The sequence below is a fragment of the Pantherophis guttatus genome, chromosome 17 (genome assembly GCF_059756535.1).
Source record: "Pantherophis guttatus breed Tessera chromosome 17, ASM5975653v1, whole genome shotgun sequence".
Lineage (NCBI taxonomy): Eukaryota > Metazoa > Chordata > Lepidosauria > Squamata > Colubridae > Pantherophis > Pantherophis guttatus.
The window spans coordinates 8,721,799-8,745,677 of NC_142079.1; the positions used below are offsets into that span (position 1 = coordinate 8,721,799).

Here is a 23,879-nt window from a genome sequence, read left to right on the forward strand (position 1 = left end):
CTATCTATCTATCTATCTATCTATCTATCTATCTATCTATCTCCATACCTACTCTCTCTCCAAACCTAATTGATCTCTCTCTCTCTTTCTCTCCATACCTAATATCTATCTTCCTATCTATCTATCTATCTATCTATCTATCTATCTATCTATCTATCTATCTATCTATCTCCATACCTAATCAATGTCCGTCCGTCCGTCCGTCTGTCTGTCTGTCTGTCTATCTATCTATCTATCTATCTATCTATCTATCTATCTATCTATCTATCTATCTATCTATCTATTTCTATCATTTTATATCATCCATCCATTATCTATCTATGACATCTGTCTATCTATCCGTCTCTCCCTCTCTCATCTATTCTTTTCTGCCTGCCTGCCTCTCTGTCTCTCCCTCTCTCCCCCTCCCACACCCCTCTCCCTCCCCCCACCTCTCTATTTATCAAAAAGTATGGGAGGAATAGCCGATTTGACACCTCCCCCCTCCCCCAATTCCTATTCCAAAGCCTTTGTTATAACCCCCTAAGGCTCCGTAGCCACGATCACGGGTGACAATGCTCCCTCTAGGAAGCTTCCTATTAGCCCCAGTGGATGTTCTCCTTTGTGTTCACACACACACACACACACACACACACACACGTTTTCTCCTCCCTTCCCTCTGAGTAAGCCTGTAAGAGTTGGACAGGAAATCCTAGCCCTCTGGCTGGGTGTGAGTGTGTCTGTGTGTGTACGTGTGGGTGGGCGGACTGGTGCCTGCCAGATACAGTTAGTCAAAACTGGATAAGAACTCCCGAATGGGGGCTGTTTTCCTCAGCGCTTATCCATTTATAGTTTGATGCCCCCGGGGGCCCTTCTGCACAATTCCTTCCGATGGACTCCATCATCCTGCAAGAGCAATTAGTGGAAAAGCTGCTTCTACCCCGCACTCAAACCCAACGGAGTCCGTCTGCCAAGCTGAAGGTACCAGAATAACTGCAGAGCGGGGACCAAACTGGAAAGGAAGGAGTAGGTGGATGGGCGGGTGGGAAGAGGAGGGGGGGAAAGGGGCTGCCTTAGAGAGAAGGATAACCCAGGAGAAGCATCATCTTCTCATCCAAGTGCAAGGGAAGAAAATGTTCAGGACAAAAATGAAGAGTCCTTGGTGCTCTCTGAGCTTGGTGGTTTTCTTGTAGATGTTTTGTGATCCAACTGAAGAGCAACCAAGATGATGAGGGGACTGGAGACTAAAATATATAAAGAACGGTTGCAGGAACTGGGTATGTCTAGTTTAATGAAAAGAAGGACCAGGGGAGACATGATAGCAGTCTTCCGATATCTCAGGGGCTGCCCCAAAGAAGAGGGGAGTCAAGCTCTTCTCCAAAGCCCCTGAAGGCAGGAGAAGAAGCAATGGGTGGAAACTAATCAAGGAGAGAAGCAACTTAGAACTAAGGAGAAATTTCCTGACAGTTAGAATAATTAATCAGTGGAACAATTTGCCTCCAGAGGTTGTGAATGCTCCAACACTGGAAGCTTTTAAGAAGAGGTTGGATAACCATTTGTCTGAAGTGGTGTAGGGTTTCCTGCCTAAGCAGGGGGTTGGACTAGAAGACCTCCAAGGTCCCTTCCAACTCTGTTATTCTATTTCTAACTAAGGAACCTCATCAGTGCTAGAAGGGAATGAAATTTGCAGAGAGGAGGAGGGGGAAGAGGAGAAAGTACTGTGGGGTCCTTGGTGTTCTCTGAACTTGGTAGTTTTCTTGCAAACGTTTCATGACCCAAACTAGGTAACATCATCAGTGCTAGATCATCATTGATGATGTAACTTAGTTGGGTCATGAAAAGTCTGCAAGAAAACAACCAGGCTCAGAGAGCACCAAGGACCCTTCATTTCAACCCCAAACTATAAATATACTCCTTTATTAGGTCAAAAATTGCTGACGATTAAGAGTTTTAGATTAGTTGAGATTAACAGAGTTGGAAGGGACCTTGTAGGTCATCTAGCTGGCGAGGCCAATTGGAAGAGACGGTGATTGGTCAAGGTTATTTTGTGGTTTGCACCCATCGGTGGCTTTCTGTGGGCTGCTCTGATTTGACTGTTGACAAAGAATGGTGTTCCCATGTAACACCTCTCCTGCGCGAGCTGCACTGGCTCCCGGTGGTCTTCCGGGTGCGCTTCAAGGTCTTGGTTACCACCTTTAAAGCGCTCCATGGCTTAGGACCCGGGTACTTGCGGGACCGCCTACTACCACCAATAGCCTCCCACCGGCCGGTACGCTCCCATAGAGAGGGGCTCCTCCGGGTGCCGTCAGCCAAACAATGCCGACTGGCGGCCCCCAGAGGGAGAGCCTTCTCTGTGGGGGCACCTACTATCTGGAACGAGCTCCCCCCAGAGATACGGAGGATCCCGGATCTGCGCACCTTCCGCCGCGCCTTAAAGACCTTACTATTTCACCAGGCCGGCCTGGCCTAATTTTCCCCCTCTTTTATAAAAGATTTTTAAAATTTTAAATATCTTTTAGTATTTATATATTCAATTTTAAATTGGTTTTAAAAGTTTGGGGTTTTAAATTTGTCGGGGCCAAAATTATTTAATTTGATTTTATTCTATTTTTTAAATTTTGTATTGTATGTGTTTTTATTGTTTGGCTGTGCACCGCCCTGAGTCCTTCGGGAGTAGGGCGGTATAGAAATCTAATAAATAAAATAAAGAAGGGGAGGAACAAAAATTACATACAAGGATGTTTGAGATTATGGTTTGGGGAGATCTTCCCAGCTGTTAACCCCAATATTGTCTGAACAGAAGATGAAGCGGATGTGGGTGAGGTGAGCAGATCGGTAGATGGTGTGCATCCTACGTTGGGATTGTCCATGAGTTGCTAATTAGAAAATAGAATAGAATAGAATAGAATAGAATAGAATATATAGAGAATAGAATATATAGAGAATAGAATAGAATAGAATAGAATAGAATAGAATAGAATAGAATAGAATAGAATAGGGAAATAAGGAAGGAGAATGGAATGGAATGGAATGGAATAGAATAGAATAGAATAGAATAGAATAGAAGTAGAGTAGAGTAGAGTAGAATAGAATAGAATAGAATAGAATAGAATAGAATAGAATAGAATAGAATAGAATAGAATATGTGGAGTGGAATGGAATGGAATGGAATGGAATAGAATAGAATAGAATAGAATAGAATAGAATAGAATAGAATAGAATAGAATAGAATAGAATAGAATAGAATTCTTTCTTGGCCAAGTGTGATTGGACACACAAGGAATTTGTGGTGCATACGCTCTCAGTGTACATAAAGAAAAAATAAAATATATTCGTCAAGAATCATAAGATACAACACTTAGCGATAGTCATAGGATGCTAATAAGCAATCAAATCATACTAGGAAACAGTAAAAACAATATAAGTTATAAAGATACAAGCAACACGGTTATAGTAATAAGTGGGAAGAGATAGGTACTAGTAAGGAAGAGAAGAATAATAGTAATACAGTCTTAGTAAATTATTTGATGGTGGTGTTGTTTAGCAGAGTGATGGCGTTTGGGGAAAAAACTGTCCTTGTGTCTAGTTGTTCTGGTGTGCAGTGCTCTATAGCGTCGTTTTGAGGGTAGGAGTTGAAACAGTTTATGTCCAGGATGTGAGGGGTCTGTAGATATTTTCCCAGCCCTCTTTTTGACTCGTGCAGTATAGAGGTCCTCCATGGAAGGCAGGTTGGTAGCCATGGTTTTTTCTGCAGTTCTAATGATCCTCTGAAGTCTGTGTCTCTCTTGTTGGGTTGCAGAGCCAAATTATGATCCGATAATTTTGATCTGATGGTGAAATTTGGGGAAAACTGGGAGCTGGGAGTCCCCACATCTTAAAGTTGCTGAGGTTGAGAAACAATGTTATATTGGGATGGGACTCCAGCACCCATAACTTTTAGCTAGGGTGGCCTTTGATGATGGGAATCGGACATACCAAGGACGCGCCAGATCAGCCGATGTCCATGTTGACATAAAAAGGAAAAAGAAAAATCTGTTGATTTCTTTTGGAGGCCACTGTGTACCAACCTTGACTTCAGAAGGCAAAATGTATCCGAAAAAAAGCTGATTATATTGCCACGGTTTGCAAACTCTGCTTTCTCCTTTACTAACGGGCTTTCCCGTTCATATTTTTCTGGCTCTCTGCTGGAAAATAATCTTACTGCGTTTTTGCTCTTTTCTTTCAGAAGAAGCAATCGAGTCTTTCTAATCGCAAAAGATTGCATTCTGGAATGAGCGCCGTGGCCTAGATTTGCACATTGTCCTAAAGCCTCTTTTTTTTTTTTGTTTTTTCCCAATTTTGATTTGCGTCGTCGTTGTGTAAAACCCAGCTGCGGAGATTTTGAAAGCCGGGGATTTTAAGACTGTTGTGTGTGTGTGTGTGAACGAGGGCATCAACCCAATGCTCGTTTCCTTTTGAGCAAATGCAGAAAAAAAAAAAAAAAGGAAATTGCAAATAGAAACACAGATCCACTTTTGCTAGAGAGAAAAAAAAAGTCTTTTTTTATATTCCTAGCCTTCACTGGACAGGGGCAATTGACAAAATGAAGCCATTCTGGCAAATTTGTTCTTGGTTCTTGTCCAGTAGGTTAGCATACCCTTAACTAGGTTTTTGAGAAATTATGAAAACTCTCTAGAGCAGTTGCAGAATTACAGTATAACGGAGCTTAGAAGGGATCTTGAAGGTCTTCTGGTGTCCATCACTATATCCTAGAAAGCCTCTGGAGCCTGGGGAGGGCAAAAATGGCCTTCCCCACCATCCCAGAGGCCCTCCGGAAGCCGGAAACGGCCCGTTTTCCAACGCCCAGAAGGCCCGTTTTTCGCTCTCCCCTGGCTCCAGAGGCTTTCTAGGCCTCCCCCCTCCCCCCGGAGGCCCTGGTTGAGGAATTCTGGGAGTTTTTTTTAAAAAAAATTGATTTATATGCCGCCCTTCTCCGGAGACTCAGGGCGGCTTACAGTGCGTTAACCAATAGCCTTCATACTTTTGTATATTTATACAAAGTCAGCTTATTGCCCCCACAAACTGGGTCCTCAATTTACCTACCTTAGAAAGGATGGAAGGCTGAGTCAACCTTGAGCCTGGCGAGATTCGATCTTACTTTAATTGCAGACAGTTGGTGTTAAATTACAATGCTTAGTCTGCAGAGCTGTCCAGGCTCCTCTGGATAGCTCTGCTACAAGTCTTAAACTGGTTGAGGAATTCTGGGAGTTTTTTTTTTTTTTAATTTGATTTATATGCCGCCCTTCTCCGGAGACTCAGGGCGGCTTACAATGCGTTAAGCAATAGCCTTCATCCTTTTATATATTTATACAAAGTCAGCTTATTGCCCCCACAAACTGGGTCCTCAATTTACCTACCTTAGAAAGGATGGAAGGCTGAGTCAACCTTGAGCCTGGTGAGATTCGAACTTACTTTAATTGCAGACAGTTGGTGTTAAATTGCACTGCTTAGTCTGCAGAGCTATCCAGGCTCCTCTGGATAGCTCTGCTACAAGTCTTAAGCTGGTTGAGGAATTCTGGGAGTTGAAGTCCACAAGTCTTAAACTGGTTGAGGAATTCTGGGAGTTGAAGTCCACAAGTCTTAAACTGGTTGAGGAATTCTGGGAGTTGAAGTCCACAAGTCTTAAGCTGGTTGAGGAATTCTGGGAGTTGAAGTCCACAAGTCTTAAACTGGCTGAGGAATTCTGGGAGTTGAAGTCCACAAGTCTTAAACTGGTTGAGGAATTCTGGGAGTTGAAGTCCACAAGTCTTAAGCTGGTTGAGGAATTCTGGGAGTTGAAGTCCACAAGTCTTAAGCTGGCTGAGGAATTCTGGGAGTTGAAGTCCACAAGTCTTAAGCTGGTTGAGGAATTCTGGGAGTTGAAGTCCACAAGTCTTGAAGTTACCAAGGTTGGAGATGCCTGTCCTATAAGACCCAATCTAAGCGAACAGCTCCGGACTTTACTCTCAGGAGTAGCCAACCTCAAGAGTTGATATGATTATTGTGCAGACCAGAAGTTTGTTCCTTTCTCATTCTCTCCTTTTTCCCCCAGTCTGACCCATGGCTGCTTATCTCCCCTTCTCAGGACCATGAGAAGCAGTATGTGGGCTTTGCCACTTTGCCCAATCAGGTCCATCGGAAATCGGTGAAGAAGGGCTTCGATTTCACCCTCATGGTGGCAGGTGAGGGAACACCCAGGTTCAGGACGTTCTCTTTTTAAGTATGGACGTGGTTCTACCAAAAGATGGGGTTTTCAGCTTCCCGGTAGAACAGTTCTGGGATGGACTAAACATTCTGGGCTTGGTAGATCTTCCAAGGTCATCCAAGATTAGCTAGAAATGGTCAGCCAAGGTTCCACTTGTGAATAGCTTGCATGTTCAACCTCATCCGGGCTAGAGGTAGACCATCTGTGGACATCCAGGGGTGGATGAATCAAAAGGAGGAATGCTGTTTAATCTTTCTTTCTTCCTTCCTTCCTTCCTTCCTTCCTTCCTTCCTTCCTTCCTTCCTTCCTTCCTTCCTTCCTTCCTTCCTTCCTTCCTTCCTTCCTCCCTTCCACCCTTTCTCTTTGTCTTCCCTCTCTCCCTCCTCCTTCTCTTCCCTTCTCTTCCCTTCCCTTCCCTTCCCTTCCCTTCCCTTCTCTTCTCTTCTCTTCTCTTCTCTTCTCTTCTCTTCTCTTCTCTTCTCTTCTCTTCTCTTCTCTTCTCTTCTCCTCTTCCCTCCCCTCCCCTCCCTTCCCTTCCCTCTTCTCTTCTCTTCTCTTCTCTTCTCTTCTCTTCTCTTCTCTTCTCTTCCCTTCCCTTCCCTTCCCTTCCCTTCCCTTCCCTTCCCTTTTTTCTTCTCTTCTCTTCACTTCTCTTCTCTTCCCTTCCCTTCCCTTTTTTCTTCTCTTCTCTTCTCTTCTCTTCTCTTCTCTTCTCTTCTCTTCTCTTCTCTTCTCTTCTCTTCTCTTCCCTTCCCTTCCCTTCCCTTCCCTTCTCCTCTTCCCTCCCCTCCCTTCCCTTCCCTCCCCATCTCTTCCCTTCCCTCTTCTCTTCTCTTCTCTTCTCTTCTCTTCTCCTCCCTTCCCTTCCCTTCCCTTCCCTTCCCTTCTCTTTTTTCTTCTCTCTTCTCTTCTTCTCTTCTCTTCTCCTCTCTTCTCTTCTCTTCCCTTCCCTTCCCTTCCCTTTTTTCTTCTCTTCTCTTCTCTTCTCTTCCCTTCTCTTTTTCTCTCCTCTCCCCTCCCCTCCCCTCCCTTTCACTGAGAATGCAGATTAAAAATTAGACTGAAATATTGTCTCTCTGCAAGGACAGAATGTCCTAAATAAGAATATCAGGTACAGAGAGAAGATAGTGTCAGTTCTGCTGTACCATTTCTGAAGATGGCATTTCTGACTCATTCCAAGATATGCATATTTTTTTTTAAAAAAAGAATTGTTTGATTTTTGTTCTTTTAGGAGAATCTGGTCTGGGCAAATCAACCCTGGTGAACAGCCTCTTTCTGACAGATCTCTACAAAGACCGAAAACTTCTCAACGCTGAGGGTACCGTTCTTAATCAGTCCTCGTGATCAGCCAAGAGCACAATTCCCCCATAATGTTTATAACTTGTGGATCTTAATTGTTTGTTCTTGGTAGAAGCGTGTGGGTTTGGGTGGCTTTGTAATCCGAGAGGATCTGTTTTTTACAAACTAAGCTGATTCATTGACCAACTGCGATCTCTCCAGGCCCAAAACCACATGACGGAATTGATGAAAGCATGCTTCGCTGTAATGGATGAGTTTGTCCAGGGGCGAAATGCTCCCGGTTCGGACCGGATCGCCCGATCCGGTAGCGATGGCGGCGGGTGGTTCGGAGAACCGGTAGCAAAAATCCCTGCGTGCCCCCCTCCCCAATGCCCAGCTGAGCCACGCGATCATCAGAGGCTTTTTTTTTTTTTTTTACCTTTTAAAAGCATTTTTTCTACCACCTCTTCCGACGAAAAAATGCTTTTAAAAGTTAAAAAAAAAAAGCCTCTGATGATCGCGCGGCTCAGCTGGGATCCTCAGAGGCTTTTCAAAGCATTTTTTTCTGCAACCTCTTGGCCGAAGAGGTGGTAAAAAAAATGCTTTGAAAAGTCTCTGACGATCCCAGCTGAGTTGCCTGATCGGCAGAGGCTTTTCAAAGCGTTAGAAAAAATGCTTTGAAAAGTTAAAAAAAAAAAAAAAAGTTGGCCACGCCCACCCAGTCCCATTACCCACCCACCCACCAAGCCACGCCCACAGAACCGGTAGTAACAAATTTTACATTTCACCCCTGAGTTTGTCCCTTATACAGATAGTCCTCGACTTACAACCGTTCTCTTAGTGACCATTCAAAGTTACAACAGCACTGGAAAAAGTGACTTATGAGCCTGGGGAGGGCAAAAAAATGGGCCTACCTGAAGTCCGGAAACGGGCCCATTTCTGGCCTCCGGAGGGTGCGCGAATCAAACCGGTTGTTACAACCAGTGAATCCCACCACTGAACAGACTTACATTGTCCTTGATTTTGATTGATTGATTGAGCTGTGCCATCAAGTCCTTGTTGACTGCTATCAATCACACAGATTTTTTTCTCCATGAACGTTCTGTCCATTCTTGGTAAAAGTACAGAAGATGGTTTACCATTGTCATGGCACTGACTTAACCAACATCCAGAATGGGACAATTGGTCGGGCCCACAGGGCCATGCCAACTTCACCCCTGGAGAAGTGGCTTGCCTGGGGTGGATGAGCCACAGTTAAGTGTCCACGGAGGGTCAGCCAGAGTCGAACGCCTGCGATGGCTCAGATGGAGCAGGGGGAATGGGGTGTTTTGTCCCCGTACCCCACATGCACCCCCACAGACGGCCCGGAGTTAATAAGCCACACGACAAAACTCTTTGAAGATAAAGCTGGCAGCAACCCAGTGGCTAGCTGCCAATTCAGACTTTACTCACACAAAACAAAGATTAGACTGCCAGCATTCCAATAAAACAGGCAGAGTGTCAACAATACAAGGATTAATCCAAATGCAGTCCGATAAAGCAGGCAAAGTCCAGTAACACAGAGATCATGGAGTATTTCCAGTTTTTGCTCGTCACAAACTGAACCGGTCACCACACCCACATTTATACCCTGTGGGGTGTGGTCCAGTGACTCAGCTAATCTCTGGCACGCCTTCCCTTCTGCTGTGCACGCTTCTCCTTGCGCCTCTGTCATGGGTCCAGCCAGCACTTATCTTCTTCATCGCTGTCCACCTGTGGCTGCGGGGACGTGCTTGGCTCTGAGCCTATCGTTTGGCCTTCGGTGTCCTCCGGAGGCATTGCCAGAGAGGAGGGTCCTGGAGAGGGAGGCCTTGCTAACTCCTCTCCCTCACTCTCAGAGTCTGCAGAGTCTGCATCTGAGCCCAGGCTCAGGCAACGGAGCCACAACACGGGGTGCAGTGGTATACTGACCTAGGCTCCCCAAGAGCATGAAGCAGACTCCTTACCCCGACAACTATCCCTTTTTATTAAGTTACTGTGAATTCCTCTCATTCACATCCAGCAAAGTCTTTCAAGGATGGATTTATACTCACAGACCTTATCTGGCTTGGAGAGCTGGCAGGCCGATATCTTCAAAACTTGGCAAGGAGTCTTGGAGAGTCACAAACCAATTAAGCGAACTGATTGTCTCCTGCAAACTCCACTCCCCTTTCGCTCCTCTTTTATTCCCTCTGGGAGGGGCCATTCACCATCCACCTGTCGCTTTACTCCTGAGTCGACCCTTGTTCCTTAGCTGTTTCCTTCATCTGGCAACTCTGTGCATGCGCACACTGGGAACAGGCTCCAGCTGTTCTTCTGCCCCACTGATGTCCGACTCCGAAGGCAGCTGACAACTGTCAGATGGTCCTGGCCCCCACTCTGCCTCTGACGCAGAGCCCTCATCAGAGCCTTCCCTAGACTCCAGGACTGGCCCATGTTCCTCCCCAACCTCATCACTGTCCGAATCTGCTACCAGCTCCGCTGGCCACTGGTGGGCTACAACAGGTGGGCATGACCATATGGTCATGGCCAACTGTTGTAGGCCTGCCAAGGCCACCCAGCCCATTGGCTATTTTGGAGGGAAAGGGAGAGCAGATGCAACCTGGGGTTGACTCCTGAGTTGGGACTTGGAGAAGACCATGGGGCTAACCAACCTCCATTGTTGTTTTTCCTTGGTCCTTTTATCTATTAAGAAAGAATAAATCAGACGGTAGAGATTGTGAAGCATACCGTGGACATCGAAGAGAAAGGAGTCAAGCTGAAGCTGACAATAGTTGACACGCCAGGCTTTGGAGATGCCGTCAACAACTCAGATTGGTGAGTCCTTTTGTCTGAATTTGTACAAAACCCACTTAATTAGGGGGCTGGACTAAAAGACCTCCAAGCTCCCTTCCCTTCCCTTCCCTTCCCTTCCCTTCCCTTCCCTTCCCTTCCCTTCCCTTCCCTTCCCTTCCCTTCCATTCTGAGCCTCGGTGGCGCAGTGGTTAGAGTGCAGTACTGCAGGTTACTTCTGCTTGCCTGCTGACTGCCTGCAATTTGGCAGTTCGAATCTCACCAGGCTCAGCCTTCCGTCCTTCCGAGGTGGGTAAAATGAGGACCCAGATTGTTGGGGGCAAGAGGCTGACTCTGTAAAACCACTTAGAGAGGGCTGGAAAGCATTGCAAAGCGGTATATAAGTCTAAGGGCTATTGCTATTGCTATTGCTATTGCTATTCTATTCTATTCTAATTCTAATTCTAATTCTAATTCTAATTCTAATTCTAATTCTATTCATTCTTATTCTATTCTATTCATTCTTATTCTTATTCTATTCCTTTTTTTTTTTTGGAAAAGTTTTTCGTTTTTATTTCTTATACACATAATATAAAATGTATATTTTCTTATACACAATTAATCCTACATATACATGTTTTCCTTAAAGAAAGCATTAAAATAAGGCATTTTAATTACATTCGGAGTTGCTCTTCTACCCTTTCTTCCCTCATTTCGCAACAACCCTTCTACTTCTCCTCCCCTTCTCTTCTTTCCTCTATCTCGTCCTACTTTCTCCTTCCTCCTCTCCGACCTCATCCTACTTCCCTTTCCTTTCCTCCACTCCTCTCTTCTTTTCCCCCTTCTCTCCTACTCCTGTCCCCTACTCTTCCTCTCCTTTTCCCTTCCTTCCCTTCGTCTCCCACCCTCCCTTTCCTCTTCCTATCCTCTCCTCCTCTCTCCTTTCTATCTTCTTTGCTATGGAATATTCTCCTTGTTTGATATCCAAGCAGCTCCTGTATTCTAATAGTATATACTTTCTTTCAATTTCTTTTCAGATTTATTCTATCATCATAATTGTACACTTAATATTCTATTCTATTCTATTCTATTCTATTCTATTCTATTCTATTCTATTCTATTCTATTCTATTCTATTCTATTCTATTCCCTGAAAACCCATTTATTTCAACTAGCTGGGCTGGCTTGAGTCAAATTTTAAACTGATTTTAAATTGGAATTGTTTTAATTACGGCCAAAAGATTTAATTATTTTAATCAGTTTTTAGATTTTGTATGTTTTGTATGTATGTCTTGTTTTATTTTGGCTGTTCACCGCCCTGAGTCCTATATTGGAGAAGGGCGGTATAGAAATTTAAACAAATAAATAAAAATAAATATTCTATTCTATTCTATTCCTTTTGCTTCTACTTCTTTCATTCTTCTACTACCTCTTCTTTCCCTCCTTCTCCTTCTCTCTATTCTATTCTATTCTATTCTATTCTATTCTATTCTATTCTATTCTATTCTATTCCTATTCCTATTCCTATTCCTATTCCTATTCCTATTCCTATTCCTATTTTATCCTATTCTCAGTTCAATTCATGCATTCTCTGAGCTCCTCTCCGCATGTCCAGCAAAGACACATATGCATTTACATTAACCAAGATTAAAACTAACCAAAATTAACATCCTCTGGGAATTGCAACCACCAGGTCTTCCATTTCATTGGTCCAGTGTCTCCTGTCCATCCGGTCAAAATGTCAAACAGATAGCCCCCCTCCCCCCCTTGAACTTACAGGAGTTCATTTAGCGACCATTCGAAATGGCAACGGCACTGAAAACAGTCACTTACGACCGTTTTTCACACTTACGACCCTTGCCGCATCCCCCAAGGTCACGTGATCAGAATTCAGACACTTGACCACTGACTCATATTTATGGCGGTGGCCGTGTGTCACGCGATCCCCCTTTTGTGATCTTCTGACTAGCAAAGTCGATGGGGAAGCCGTATTCCCTTAACAACCGTGGCAGTGATTCGCTTAACCACGGTGGCGAAGAAAGGTCGTAAAATAGGGCAAAACTCACCGAACAACTTTCTCGCTCAGCAACAGAAATTTTAGGCTCGGTTGTGGTCATAAGTCAAGGACTACCCGTATTTATTCTTTCTTTCTTTCTTTCTTTCTTTCTTTCTTTCTTTCTTTCTTTCTTTCTTTCTTTCTTTCTCTTTCTTTTTTTCTTTCTTCTTTCTTTCTTCTTTCTTTCTCTCTCTCTCTTTCTTTCTTTCTCTTTCTTTTTTTCTTTCTTTCTTTCTCCTTTTTTCTTTCTTCTTTCTTTCTTTCTTTCTCTTTCTTTCTTTTTTCTTTCTTTCTTTCTTTCTTTTTCTTTTTTCTTTCTTTCTTCTTTCTTTCTTCTTTCTTTCTTTCTTTCTCTCTCTTTCTTTCTTTCTCTTTCTTTTTTTCTTTCTTTCTTTCTTCTTTCTTTCTTTCTTTCTTTTCCCATATCTCTCTCTCTCTCTCTCTCTCTCTCTCTCTCTCTCTTTCTTTCTTTCTTTCTTTCTTTCTTTCTTTCTTTCTTTCTTTCTTTCTTTCTTTCTTTCTTTCTTTCTTGGCCACGGATGGTGGAAATTATAATTGCTTTCGTTTTCCTTGTTTGTTACTTACTGTCCAGTTGGAAGCCGATCACCGACTACATCGATCAGCAGTTTGAACAATACTTCCGAGATGAGAGTGGCCTCAACCGGAAGAATATCCAAGACAATCGGGTTCACTGTTGCCTCTATTTTATCTCACCGTTTGGACACGGGTAAGGCCAGGGGTGAAATCCAGCAGGTTCTGACAGGTTCTGGAGAACTGGTAGCGGAAATTTTGAGCCGTTCGGAGAACCGGAAAATGCCACCTCTGGCTGCCCCCAGAGTGGGGTGGGAATGGGCATTTTGCAGTATCCTTCCCCTGGAGAGAGGAGGGAATGGAGATTTTGCAGTATCCTTCCCCTGGAGTGGGGAGGGAATGGAGATTTTGCAGTATCCTTTCCTAGGAGTGGGGAGGGAATGGGGATTTTGCAGTATCCTTCCCCTGCCATGCCCACCAAGCCCACCAAGCCACACCCACAAAACCGGTAGTAAAAAAAATTGGATTTCACCACTGGGTAAGGCCAGGATCCAACAGTCACGGCCATTTTGCTTGGAAGTGAGTGTTGATGCAGCCTTTACAGCTGTTACGAAGGGTTCTTCAACCTTGGCAACTTTAAGACTTATGGACTTCAATTCCCAGAATTACTCTGTTGACGTGTTTCAGATGTTTCATAACCCAACTAGGTAACTGGAAAGATGGTTTAATGGTGGACAGGATCACATGGTTTGAGTTCCTGAACAGAAAAAGGGGCTGAGATACAGCGAGTCCCCGGGGGTTTTATGCCCTCTCTGGCTTTGAACTTCCTGGGTCCCAGAAAGAGTATCCTGATTGGTTGTCAGACTCGCAGGGGGTGGGGGTCTTAGCTAGCCTTGCTGGCTGATGTAATCTTCCCAGGTGCCATGTGGTGAGTTTCTGTCCTAGATGGGTTCTATTGTGTTGCAGATGATGATCCTTTGACAAAGATTGAGTTTCTGCCTCTGGCCCACTGACAAAGGGTGGGGGACGAAAGATGGGAGCTGCTTCGTCTTTAAAACATGCTTCTCCATTTCTCATCCAGGGAAACATAATATTCTGCCTTTTTAATATTTCCCAAAATATTTCATTCTTCTAGGAGAGGGGTGGGTGCTAACTTCCTACACAACTAAAGACAGAGAGCACCAAGGACCCCACAGGCCTCCTCCTCCCTCTCCTCTTCCTCCTCCCCCCCCCCAAATCCCATTCCTTTCTAGCACTGTGGATGTTACCTCATTTGGATAACGAAATGTCTGCAACCTCAGAGATTATGTAGGGCCCCACAGTCTTTCTCCTCCTCCTCTTCCTCTCTACAACTCCTACTCCCTTCTACCCCTGATGACGTTACCTAGCTGGGTCATGAAACGTCTGCAAGAAAACCACCAAGTTTAGAGAGCACCAAGGACCCCACAATCTTCTTCCTCTTCTTCCTCCTCCCCTTTTTTGCTCCTCGCCACAAATCCCGCTGCCTTCTAGCACTGATGATATTACCTAGTTCAGGGGTCTGCAACCTTAAAATACTCAAAGAGCCATTTGGACCTGTTTCCCACAGAAAAGAAAACACCGGGAGCCACAGAACCTGGATGGGCGTGGCCAACTCGATGTCACTCACTTCCACCAGTCACATGACTCCCCCCCTAGCCACGCCTACCCAGCCGGTCATTAGGGCAGAGAACCAGTTGTTTAAAAACACTAGAAACCACAAAATCCTTTTGACATCTCTCTCTTTCTCCCTCTCTCTCTGTATCTCTCTATGTCTCTCTCTCTCCCCCTCTCTCTGTATCTCTCTATGTCTCTCTCTCTCCCCCTCTCTCTGTATCTCTCTATGTCTCTTTCTCTCCCCCTCTCTCTGTATATCTCTGTCTCTCTATCTCCCCATCTCTCTGTATCTCTCTATGTCTCTCTCTCCCCCTCTCTCTGTATCTCTCTATGTCTCTCTCTCTCCCCCTCTCTGTATCTCTCTATGTCTCTCTCTCTCCCCCTCTCTCTGTAGCTCTCTATGTCTCTCTCTCTCCCCCTCTCTCTGTAGCTCTCTCTGTCTCTCTCTCTCCCCCTCTCTCTGTAGCTCTCTATGTCTCTCTCTCTCCCCCTCTCTCTGTAGCTCTCTATGTCTCTCTCTCTCCCCCTCTCTCTGTATCTCTCTCTCTGTCTCTCTCCCCCTCTCTCTGTATCTCTCTGTCTCTCTCCCCCTCTCTCTGTATCTCTCTATGTCTCTCTCTCTCCCCCTCTCTCTGTATCTCTCTATGTCTCTCTCTCTCTCCCCCTCTCTCTGTATCTCTCTGTCTCTCTCCCCCTCTCTCTGTATCTCTCTATGTCTCTCTCTCTCCCCCTCTCTCTGTATCTCTCTGTCTCTCTCTCTCCCCCTCTCTGTATCTCTCTATGTCTCTCTCTCTCCCCCTCTCTCTGTATCTCTCTATGTCTCTCTCTCTCCCCCTCTCTGTATCTCTCTATGTCTCTCTCTCTCCCCCTCTCTCTGTAGCTCTCTATGTCTCTCTCTCTCCCCCTCTCTCTGTATCTCTCTATGTCTCTCTCTCTCCCCCTCTCTCTGTATCTCTCTATGTCTCTCTCTCTCCCCCTCTCTGTATCTCTCTATGTCTCTCTCTCTCCCCCTCTCTCTGTAGCTCTCTATGTCTCTCTCTCTCCCCCTCTCTCTGTAGCTCTCTCTGTCTCTCTCTCTCCCCCTCTCTCTGTAGCTCTCTATGTCTCTCTCTCTCCCCCTCTCTCTGTAGCTCTCTCTGTCTCTCTCTCTCCCCCTCTCTCTGTAGCTCTCTATGTCTCTCTCTCTCCCCCCCTCTCTCTATCTCTCTATGTCTCTCTCTCTCCCCCTCTCTCTGTATCTCTCTGTATCTCTCTCTCTCCCCCTCTCTCTGTATCTCTCTGTCTCTCTCCCCCTCTCTCTGTATCTCTCTATGTCTCTCTCTCTCCCCCTCTCTCTGTATCTCTCTATGTCTCTCTCTCTCTCCCCCTCTCTCTGTATCTCTTTGTCTCTGCCCTGGCCGCTTCTCCATCCCCTGTCGTTGCCCTTACCTTCTCAGGCCAGGCGAGGAGTGATTGGGAGGGGAGGGTGAGGGGTGGGGCCAGCCAGTGGTAGGATCACCTGACGGAGCCACAGCAGAGGGGCCAAAGAGCCGCATGCGGCTCTGGAGCCGCAGGTTGCTGACCCCTGACCTAGTTGGGTAATTAAATGTCTGCAAGAAAACAACCAGGTTCGGAGAGCATCGAGGACCCCTCCTAGGTAGTATGAAATAAACTTTAAAAAAAAAAAACAATAAAACTTTTTTTTTTAAAAAAAAGAAATAAACTTTTTAAAAAAATTTTAAACTCTGTCCTGGTTCTTGACTTCTTGAACCTGACATGAGCTTTCTCTTTGTCACGCCCAAGTTGCTTTCCCCGTCTGGTTTTGGAATTCAACTGGGAGGGAATGTGTCTGGTTTTGTTTCTGAGAAGCCAACCACGTGGGGATGGAGATTTTTGTCTTTTTTACCCCCTTTTCCATTGCAGATTAAGGCCGGTTGATGTGGAATTCATGAAGGCCCTCCATGAAAAAGTGAATATTGTCCCCCTCATTGCGAAAGCCGACTGCCTCGTTCCCTCCGAGATCAAGAAGCTAAAAGAACGGGTAGGCAGAAAATTCCTTCTTTCTAAAGGAAAGGGTTTTTAAAATTTATTTACTTCTTTTATATATGTCCCACCTTTTTATGATTTGTATATATAAAAAAAAATGCAAGGTGGCAAACTTACTAATAGTCCTTCCTCCTCTTATTTTCCCCACAACAACAGCCCCGTGAGGTGGGCTGGGCTGAAAAAGAGGAATTGGCTGAAAGTCACCCAGTTGGCTTTGGTGGCTAAGATGGGATTCGGTGTCTCCTGGTGATTGGCCCAAAGTCACCCAGTCAGCTTTCATGACTACGGCAAGATTTCACCATCTCCTGGTGATTGGCCCAGAGTCACCCAGCCAGATTTTATGGCTAAGGTGGGACTAGAACTCACCATCTCCTAGTGATTGTACCTAGCTGGCTTTCATACCTGAGTCAAGACTAGAACTCCCAGTCTCTTGGTGATTGACCCAAAGTCACCCAGCCAGCTTCCTTGCCTTAGTCAGAATAGCAATAGCACTTAGATTTCTATACCGCTTCACAGTGCTTTTACAGCCCTCTCTAAGCGGTTTACAGAGTCAGCCTCTTGCCCCCCAACAATCTGGGTCCTGGTTTTACCCACCTCGGAAGGACAGAAGGCTGAGTCAACCTGAAGGAAGGGAGAGAGGGAGTGAGGAAGGAAGGAAGGAAGGAAGGAAGGAAGGAAGGAAGGAAGGAAGGAAGGAAGGAAGGACGGACAATAGCAATAGCCCTTAGACTTATATACTGCTTCATAGTGCTTTCCAGCCCTCTCTAAGCGGTTTACAGAGTCAGCCTCTTGCCCCCCAACAATCTGGGTTCTCATTTGACCCACCTCGGAAGGACGGAAGGCTGAGTCAACCTGAAGGAAGGGAGAGAGGGAGTGAGGAAGGAAGGAAGGAAGGAAGGAAGGAAGGAAGGAAGGAAGGAAGGAAGGAAGGAAGGAAGGAAGGAAGGAAGGAAGGACAATAGCAATAGTACTTAGACTTATATACCGCTTCGCAATGCTTTCCAGCCCTCTCTAAGCGGTTTACAGAGTCAGCCTCTTGCCCCCAACAATCTGGGTCCTCGTTTTACCCACCTCGGAAGGATGGAAGGCTGAAGCCGGTCAGGATCGAACTGCTGGCAGTGGGCAGAGTCAACCTGCAATACTGCCTTCTAACCCCTGCGCAAAGAATACATTGCAATACATGACAGGTATAATATTTGATTCGAACGATCGTGTTTTTCTCAGATCCGGGAAGAGATTGATAAATTTGGAATTAAAGTTTACCAGTTTCCCGAATGCGATTCTGATGAAGATGAGGACTTCAAGCAACAAGATAGAGAACTGAAGGTGAGTCCAAAACCACATAATTCTTAGACTCGAGTATAGATTATATTACTCAACCAGTTTTGGGATTCCATGGGATTGCTTCCCTTTTGGTCAACACCAATTTTAACCGATGTCAATAAACACGTGAGGTTTGTTGCATCGAATGTGCCCAGAGTTTTTTTTTTTTTTAATTTGATTTATATGCCGCCCTTCTCCGGAGACTCAGGGCGGCTTACAATGCGTTAAGCAATAGCCTTCATTCTTTTGTATATTTATACAAAGTCAGCTTATTGCCCCCACAATCTGGCTCCTCATTTTACCTACCTTAGAAAGGATGGAAGGCTGAGTCAACCTTGAGCCCGGTGAGATTCGAACTTGCAGTAATTGCAGGCAGCTGAATGTTAATAACTGTTAATAACAGTGCTTTAGTCTGCCGCGCCACCAGGCTCTTTTTGCTCACTTTGCTGCCTATTCAGAAGTGAGGTCAACCTGGTTAAACTTTCAACCGGGTCCTCCTAGTAAACCTCTCTGCTTTTCTGATGGGTATCCAGGAAAGGCAACCTTGGTTGTGGTTCTCTTAATCCAGGGGTCGGCAACCTCAAACCCTCAAAAGAGCCGCAAAGGTCCTAACCGGAAGCCCCCTGTTCAATTCTGGAGCCGACCGGAAGTCCGGTTCCCCCACCATAGAGTCTCTTCCTAGTGCGGTGTCCTTTTTCCTCTACCTGTCCTAACCAAAAGCCCTATCAATTGTGGAGCCGACTGGAAAACCCGTCCCTTGCCATAGAGTCTCCTCCTGGCACGCCATGCTTCCCCACCCCCCAACCCGGAAGCTCCTCTCAAAATTGTGGCGCTGACCAGCGACAGGGAGCCGCAGCAGAGAGATGAAAGAGCCACATGCGGCTCCAGAGCCGCGGATTGCTGACCCCTGTCCTAACCTATGTGGTTGTCCGAACCTATGGCACGCGTGCCGGAAGTGGCACACAAAGCCATCTCTCTGGGCACGTGAGCTGTTGTCTGTTGCTCTTCCAGATTCCAGCGCCCCAGCCAGCTGAGCGCCGGAAACCGGAAGAGCAGCCACCCGGTGTGCATGCGCACGATGGGAGGACGATCTTCCGGTTTCTGGCGTGCGCATGCATTCCAGAAACCGGAAGACCAGGTGGCGGGTGTGCATGCGCACGCTAGGAAGACAATTTTCCGGTTTCCAGCGTACGCATGCACACCGGCTACCTGGTCTTCACGCGTGCATGCATGCCAGAAACTGGAAGACCAGGTGGCCAGTCCTCATGCGCACGCTGGGAGGACGATCTTCGGGTTTCCTGTGTGCTCATGCGCACTGGCCAGCTGGTTTTCACACGCACCAGAATGCCAGAAACGCGCCACATGCCAGAAACTGGAAATCCAGGTGGCCGGTGCACATGCACGTGCTGGAAATCAGAAGAGCATCTTCCCGGCGCACATTTATGCACTGGGCATCTGTTCTTCCGATTTCCGGCACGCGTGTGTGTGCAGCCGTTTGAGCACTCGGTGCCGAAAAGGTTCGTCAACACCGTCCTAACTTCTCCTAACATTTTGTGTTTGCACCAGGAGAGCGCGCCCTTTGCAGTCATTGGTAGCAACACGGTGGTGGAAGCCAAGGGGCAGAGAGTCCGAGGAAGACTCTACCCTTGGGGCATTGTGGAAGGTAAGCTGTCTTTGTTGACTTTAACGTTGATCTGACGAACACCAGGATCTATTGAACTATTTTCTTTGAAATCTAAGCGAAACTTTCGGATTTGGAAGCAGTGAAGCTCTGAAGGCCAAAACAGTGTGGAAGTTTGAGTTATGAGCTTCTGTGGTGGTCAGTTTAGGGTCAGAACCAATCCTGGTTTGATCTCGGCATATTCCACTCAGATTAGAAGATGTTCCCAGTTGTCCTTTCAGAGATGTGGATTTTATCAGGGTTCCGACGGATGCTCTAATTAAACCATGAGTCTCGAGCCAAGCTTCAAAAGAAATCCAGTTATTTATTAGGAGCAACATGTCGGCATGTACCCCAGTGAAGCCAGCTCTGACCCTAAGTAATTTACGGCCCAATTATGACCCTGTTTCTCCCCCGTCCTCCCAGAGTGTGTCATAATGATGAGTGGATGGATGGATGATCTATCATAGATATAACGTGGAGCACTATATGAGAAGATCTCTTTCTTCATTGACCTCTGTGTCTTTCCGCTACAGAATGATGAGTGGGCTCTTTTTAATTCCTTGATGGGTTGAGTGGTTCATGCCACCCAGCTCCAAAAGGATTGTCTTTCTGGCTTCCCTAGTGGAGAACCAGGCACACTGTGACTTCGTGAAGCTACGAAACATGCTGATCCGAACCCACATGCATGACCTGAAAGACGTGACGTGTGACGTTCATTATGAGAACTATCGGGCACAGTGCATCCAACAGATGACCAGGTGAGTTCCCTGACCCATCAGATCAGGAAGAAAGGAGGAGGGGAAGGAGAAGGAGGACAGTGGGGTCCTTGGTACTCTGTGAGCTTGGCTGTTTTCTTGGAGATGTTTCATGACCCAACTAGGTAACGTCATCAGTGCTAGGTATTGTTTGGGTCATGAAATGACTGCAAGAAAACAACTAAGTTCAGAGAGCACCAAGGACCCCACAGTCCTTCTCCTTCTCTTTCTCCTCTCCCTCTCCCTCCTCCTCCTCCTTCTCCTTCTCCTTCTTCTCCTTTCCTCCTCCTCCTCCTCGCCTCCTCCTCCTCCTCCTCCTCCTCCTTCTCCTTTTCTTTCTCCTTCTCCTTCTTCTCCTTTCCTCCTCCTCCTTCTCCTCCTCCTCCTCCACTTCTTCCTATTCCTCTTCTCCTCCTCCTCCTTTCCTCCTCCTCCTTTCTTCCTCCTCTTCCTCCTTTCCTCCTCCTCCACCTTTCCTCCTCCTCCTCCTTTCCTCCTCCTCCTTTCCTCCTCCTCCACCTTTCCTCCTTTCCTCCTCCTCCTTTCCTCCTCCTCCTTTCTTCCACCTCCTCCTCCTTTCCTCCTCCTCCTCCTTTCCTCCTCCTCCTTTCATCCTCCGCCTCCTTTCCTCCTCCTCCTTTCCTCCTCCTCCTCCGAGAAGAAGTGAGGCTGATTTACAGAAGTTAATTTTTAATCCTCCTTTTCAGCAAACTGACTCAGGACAACCGAATCGAAAGCCCAATTCCCATCTTGCCGCTTCCAACCCCGGATGCCGAAACGGAGAAGCTCATCAAGATGAAGGACGAAGAGGTAAGCTGCTGAAGATGCTGTTGAAGTTTTAAATACGGCTAGTTCTTGAGTTGCGACCATCATGGAGCCCTGCCCATGATGGTCATAAATCGTGACTCTTGCCTCAAATAAAAGGGAAGATCTATAGCTCAGGGTTGAACTGTAGAGTCCTTGATGCAAACATCTCTGCTTGCAGATGTTTCCCAACTAAGTAACTGTCAGCCATCAACAATAGTGACTAGCATCGACAGAGACATACCCTGTTTCCCCGAAAATAACACCGCCCCTGATAACAAGCCCAATCGGGCTTTTGAACGCATGCGCGAAAATAAGCCCCCCCCTAAAATAAGCCCTCCCTGAAAATATTTAAGCGCCCAAAATAATAAGACCTCCCCAAAAATAAGGCCAAGCGCTTATTTCGGGGTTCAAAACAATATAAGACAGGGCAGTGGTGAAATGTAAAATTTGTTACTACCAGTTCTGTGGGCGTGGCTTGGGAGGGGGGCTAATGTGACGGTGGGCGTGGTCAACTTTTTTTTTTTTTTTTTACTTTTAAAAGCATTTTTTCTACAACCTTAAGAGGTTGCAGGAAAAAAAATTGCTTTTAAAAGCCTCTGACGATCCCAGCTGAGCTGCGCGATCATCAGAGGCTTTTTTTTTTTTACTTTTAAAAGCACTTTTTCGGCCAAAGAGGTTGTAGAAAAAAAGCTTTTAAAAGTAAAGAAAAAAGATGGGCATGGGGGAGGGGGGCGCGCAGGGATTAACTTTCATTAATTAATTAAACGCTAAGAAGAAAATCCAAAGACCAGAACACTTCTTCTTCCAGCAACCCAACATCCAGATAAGCAGGGATTAACACCAGACAAACAATCCTGCAGAAAATCATACCCTAATCAAGGAATGACCAAGGAGAACACAACAGCCCTACCAACAACGCCGTGGCAAGCCCCCGTCTGTGACTGTATATAAACAGGGAGCAAACCCCACACTCCCTAGCACTGATAATGTTACCTAATCAGGTGACGAAACATCTGCAAGCAAATGCTTCGAGAACACCTGTAACCGATTTGCCCTTGTTTGATTTGGATTTACAATTGATTCGGGAAAAAAAGCTGTTCTTCCATCTGAATGGAATCGACTAAGCGGATCTTAAAAGGATCTGATTGGAGGATTCCATTTTTTTGATCCGGTTCTGAAAACTCTGCATTGATCCCAACTGTTTGTGAATCAAATTCCCCGAATGAATTATTATTATTATTATTTTTGCACTGCCTTAAGGAGAGCAACTTAAGGGGACGCATGGCTCAGTGGCTAAGACTGTGAGCTTGTCGACCGAAAGGTCGGCAGTTCAGCGGTTCGAATCCCGAGTGCCGCGTAACGGGGTGAGCTCCCGTGACTTGTACCAGCTTCTGCCAACCTAGCAGTTTGAAAGCACGTAAAAAAAATGCAAGTAGAAAAATAGGGACCACGTTTGGTGGGAAGAGAACAGCGTTCCGTGCGCCTTTGGCATTGAGTCATGCCGGCCACATGACCACGGAGACGTCTTCGGACAGCGCTGGCTCTTCGGCTTTGAAACGGAGATGAGCACCGCCCCCTAGAGTGGGGAACGACTAGCACATATGGGCGAGGGGAACCTTTACCTTTACCTTTAAGGAGAGCAACAGACCTGGAGATGATTGGAAGGACTTGTCCTCCGGCTAAATCCTCAAAAATGTGGTCTTCCTTTATTTATTTTATTTTTAAACAAAACGGTGACACCCCCCTCTCCTCCCTTCCCTTCCCCTCCCCTCCCTTATCTCTCCGCAGCTGAGAAGAATGCAGGAGATGCTACAGAAAATGCAACAGCAAATTCAAGAGCAGTGAGAAGGAACCAGGACGAAGAGAGCGACGGAGGGGTGTCTCTGTGTGTGTGAGAGAGAGAAAGCAACCTGGGCTCCATCCTGCTGGCGAAACAGCTTCAGGAAACTTTTTTTTTTCCCTACGATCCATACGAGCAAAAAGAGACTTGCGAGTGAGAGGCACCACCAACTCACCTTCTCCTTCCAAAGCTGATGAACCGTCTTGCAAGACGGGAAGAGGTCCCCCCACCCCTCGTTTCTCCGAGAGTATCCTAGTATTTAAATGAAAATTTCTGGGGGTGGGGAGGGGGTGGGGTGGGGGGCGTCTGAAGTGTGAGGACTCTATGAACGTCCACGTTAAATGTTTACGACTAACCACGGTGCTGTGATTTTTCCTCCTCCTCCTCCTCCTCTTCCTCTTCCTCGCCTTCTCTCCTTTCATCCCACCCCCTTTCTTAACACCTGCCTTTTTTTTGTGGGGGGTGGGCAATGACATTCTTACATATATCTGAGCAAAACGTTGGTGGGGCTTCCTGGGCAGATTTGATTTGGCTTGGGACAGACTTTTTGATTCTTTCCCCTGCCTGTTTTGAGATAATAAGGAGCAGAAAGTTGGCTGTTTGGGGATGAGGGATACAAAGAGAAAAAACACGAAAAGAAACCCAGTGCGCCAAAGAAAGGAAAAGAAAGGGGGGAAAATAGAAAGAGTAACTTCCCCATCACTCCAGCAGGTAGAAAGTTTAAATTAATGCATAGCTTGTCAGCATCTCGAATAAAAGCTGGCCTCTTCCTCCACCCCCTTAAATTCATCTCTTAAGAAATAAAAAAGAAAGAAACGCAGTGCGGAAAAGAAAGGGGGGGGGGAAAGAAAAGAAAAACAGATTAAGAATAACTGGCCCATCACCCTCAATTAATTAATTTAATGAATTAAAACAATTAATGCACAGCTCCTCAGCCTCTCTAAATAGAACCTAATCTCCCTCTCTCCATAGTTT

At 46.0% G+C, this 23,879-nt stretch overlaps 1 protein-coding gene across 2 annotated transcripts; it reads left to right on the forward strand.

The window, feature by feature from the left end:
- The first annotated feature begins 654 nt into the window (after positions 1 to 654).
- SEPTIN5 (septin 5) lies at positions 655 to 23,573 on the forward strand. 2 transcript variants are annotated; one of them, XM_060683795.2, is made up of 11 exons: positions 655 to 960; positions 6,083 to 6,179; positions 7,434 to 7,520; positions 10,192 to 10,315; positions 12,918 to 13,052; positions 16,394 to 16,511; positions 17,741 to 17,842; positions 19,406 to 19,502; positions 20,125 to 20,260; positions 20,965 to 21,067; positions 22,853 to 23,573. In XM_060683795.2, the coding sequence occupies exons 1-11, from the start codon at positions 871 to 873 to the stop codon at positions 22,907 to 22,909; spliced, it is 1,146 nt and encodes a 381-aa protein (XP_060539778.1). In that variant the 5' UTR covers positions 655 to 870; the 3' UTR covers positions 22,910 to 23,573. The 2 variants fall into 2 exon arrangements, with proteins under 2 accessions (XP_060539778.1, XP_060539777.1); XM_060683794.2 differs by having other exon boundaries at positions 735 to 960; positions 6,050 to 6,179.
- The last annotated feature ends 306 nt before the right edge of the window (positions 23,574 to 23,879 follow it).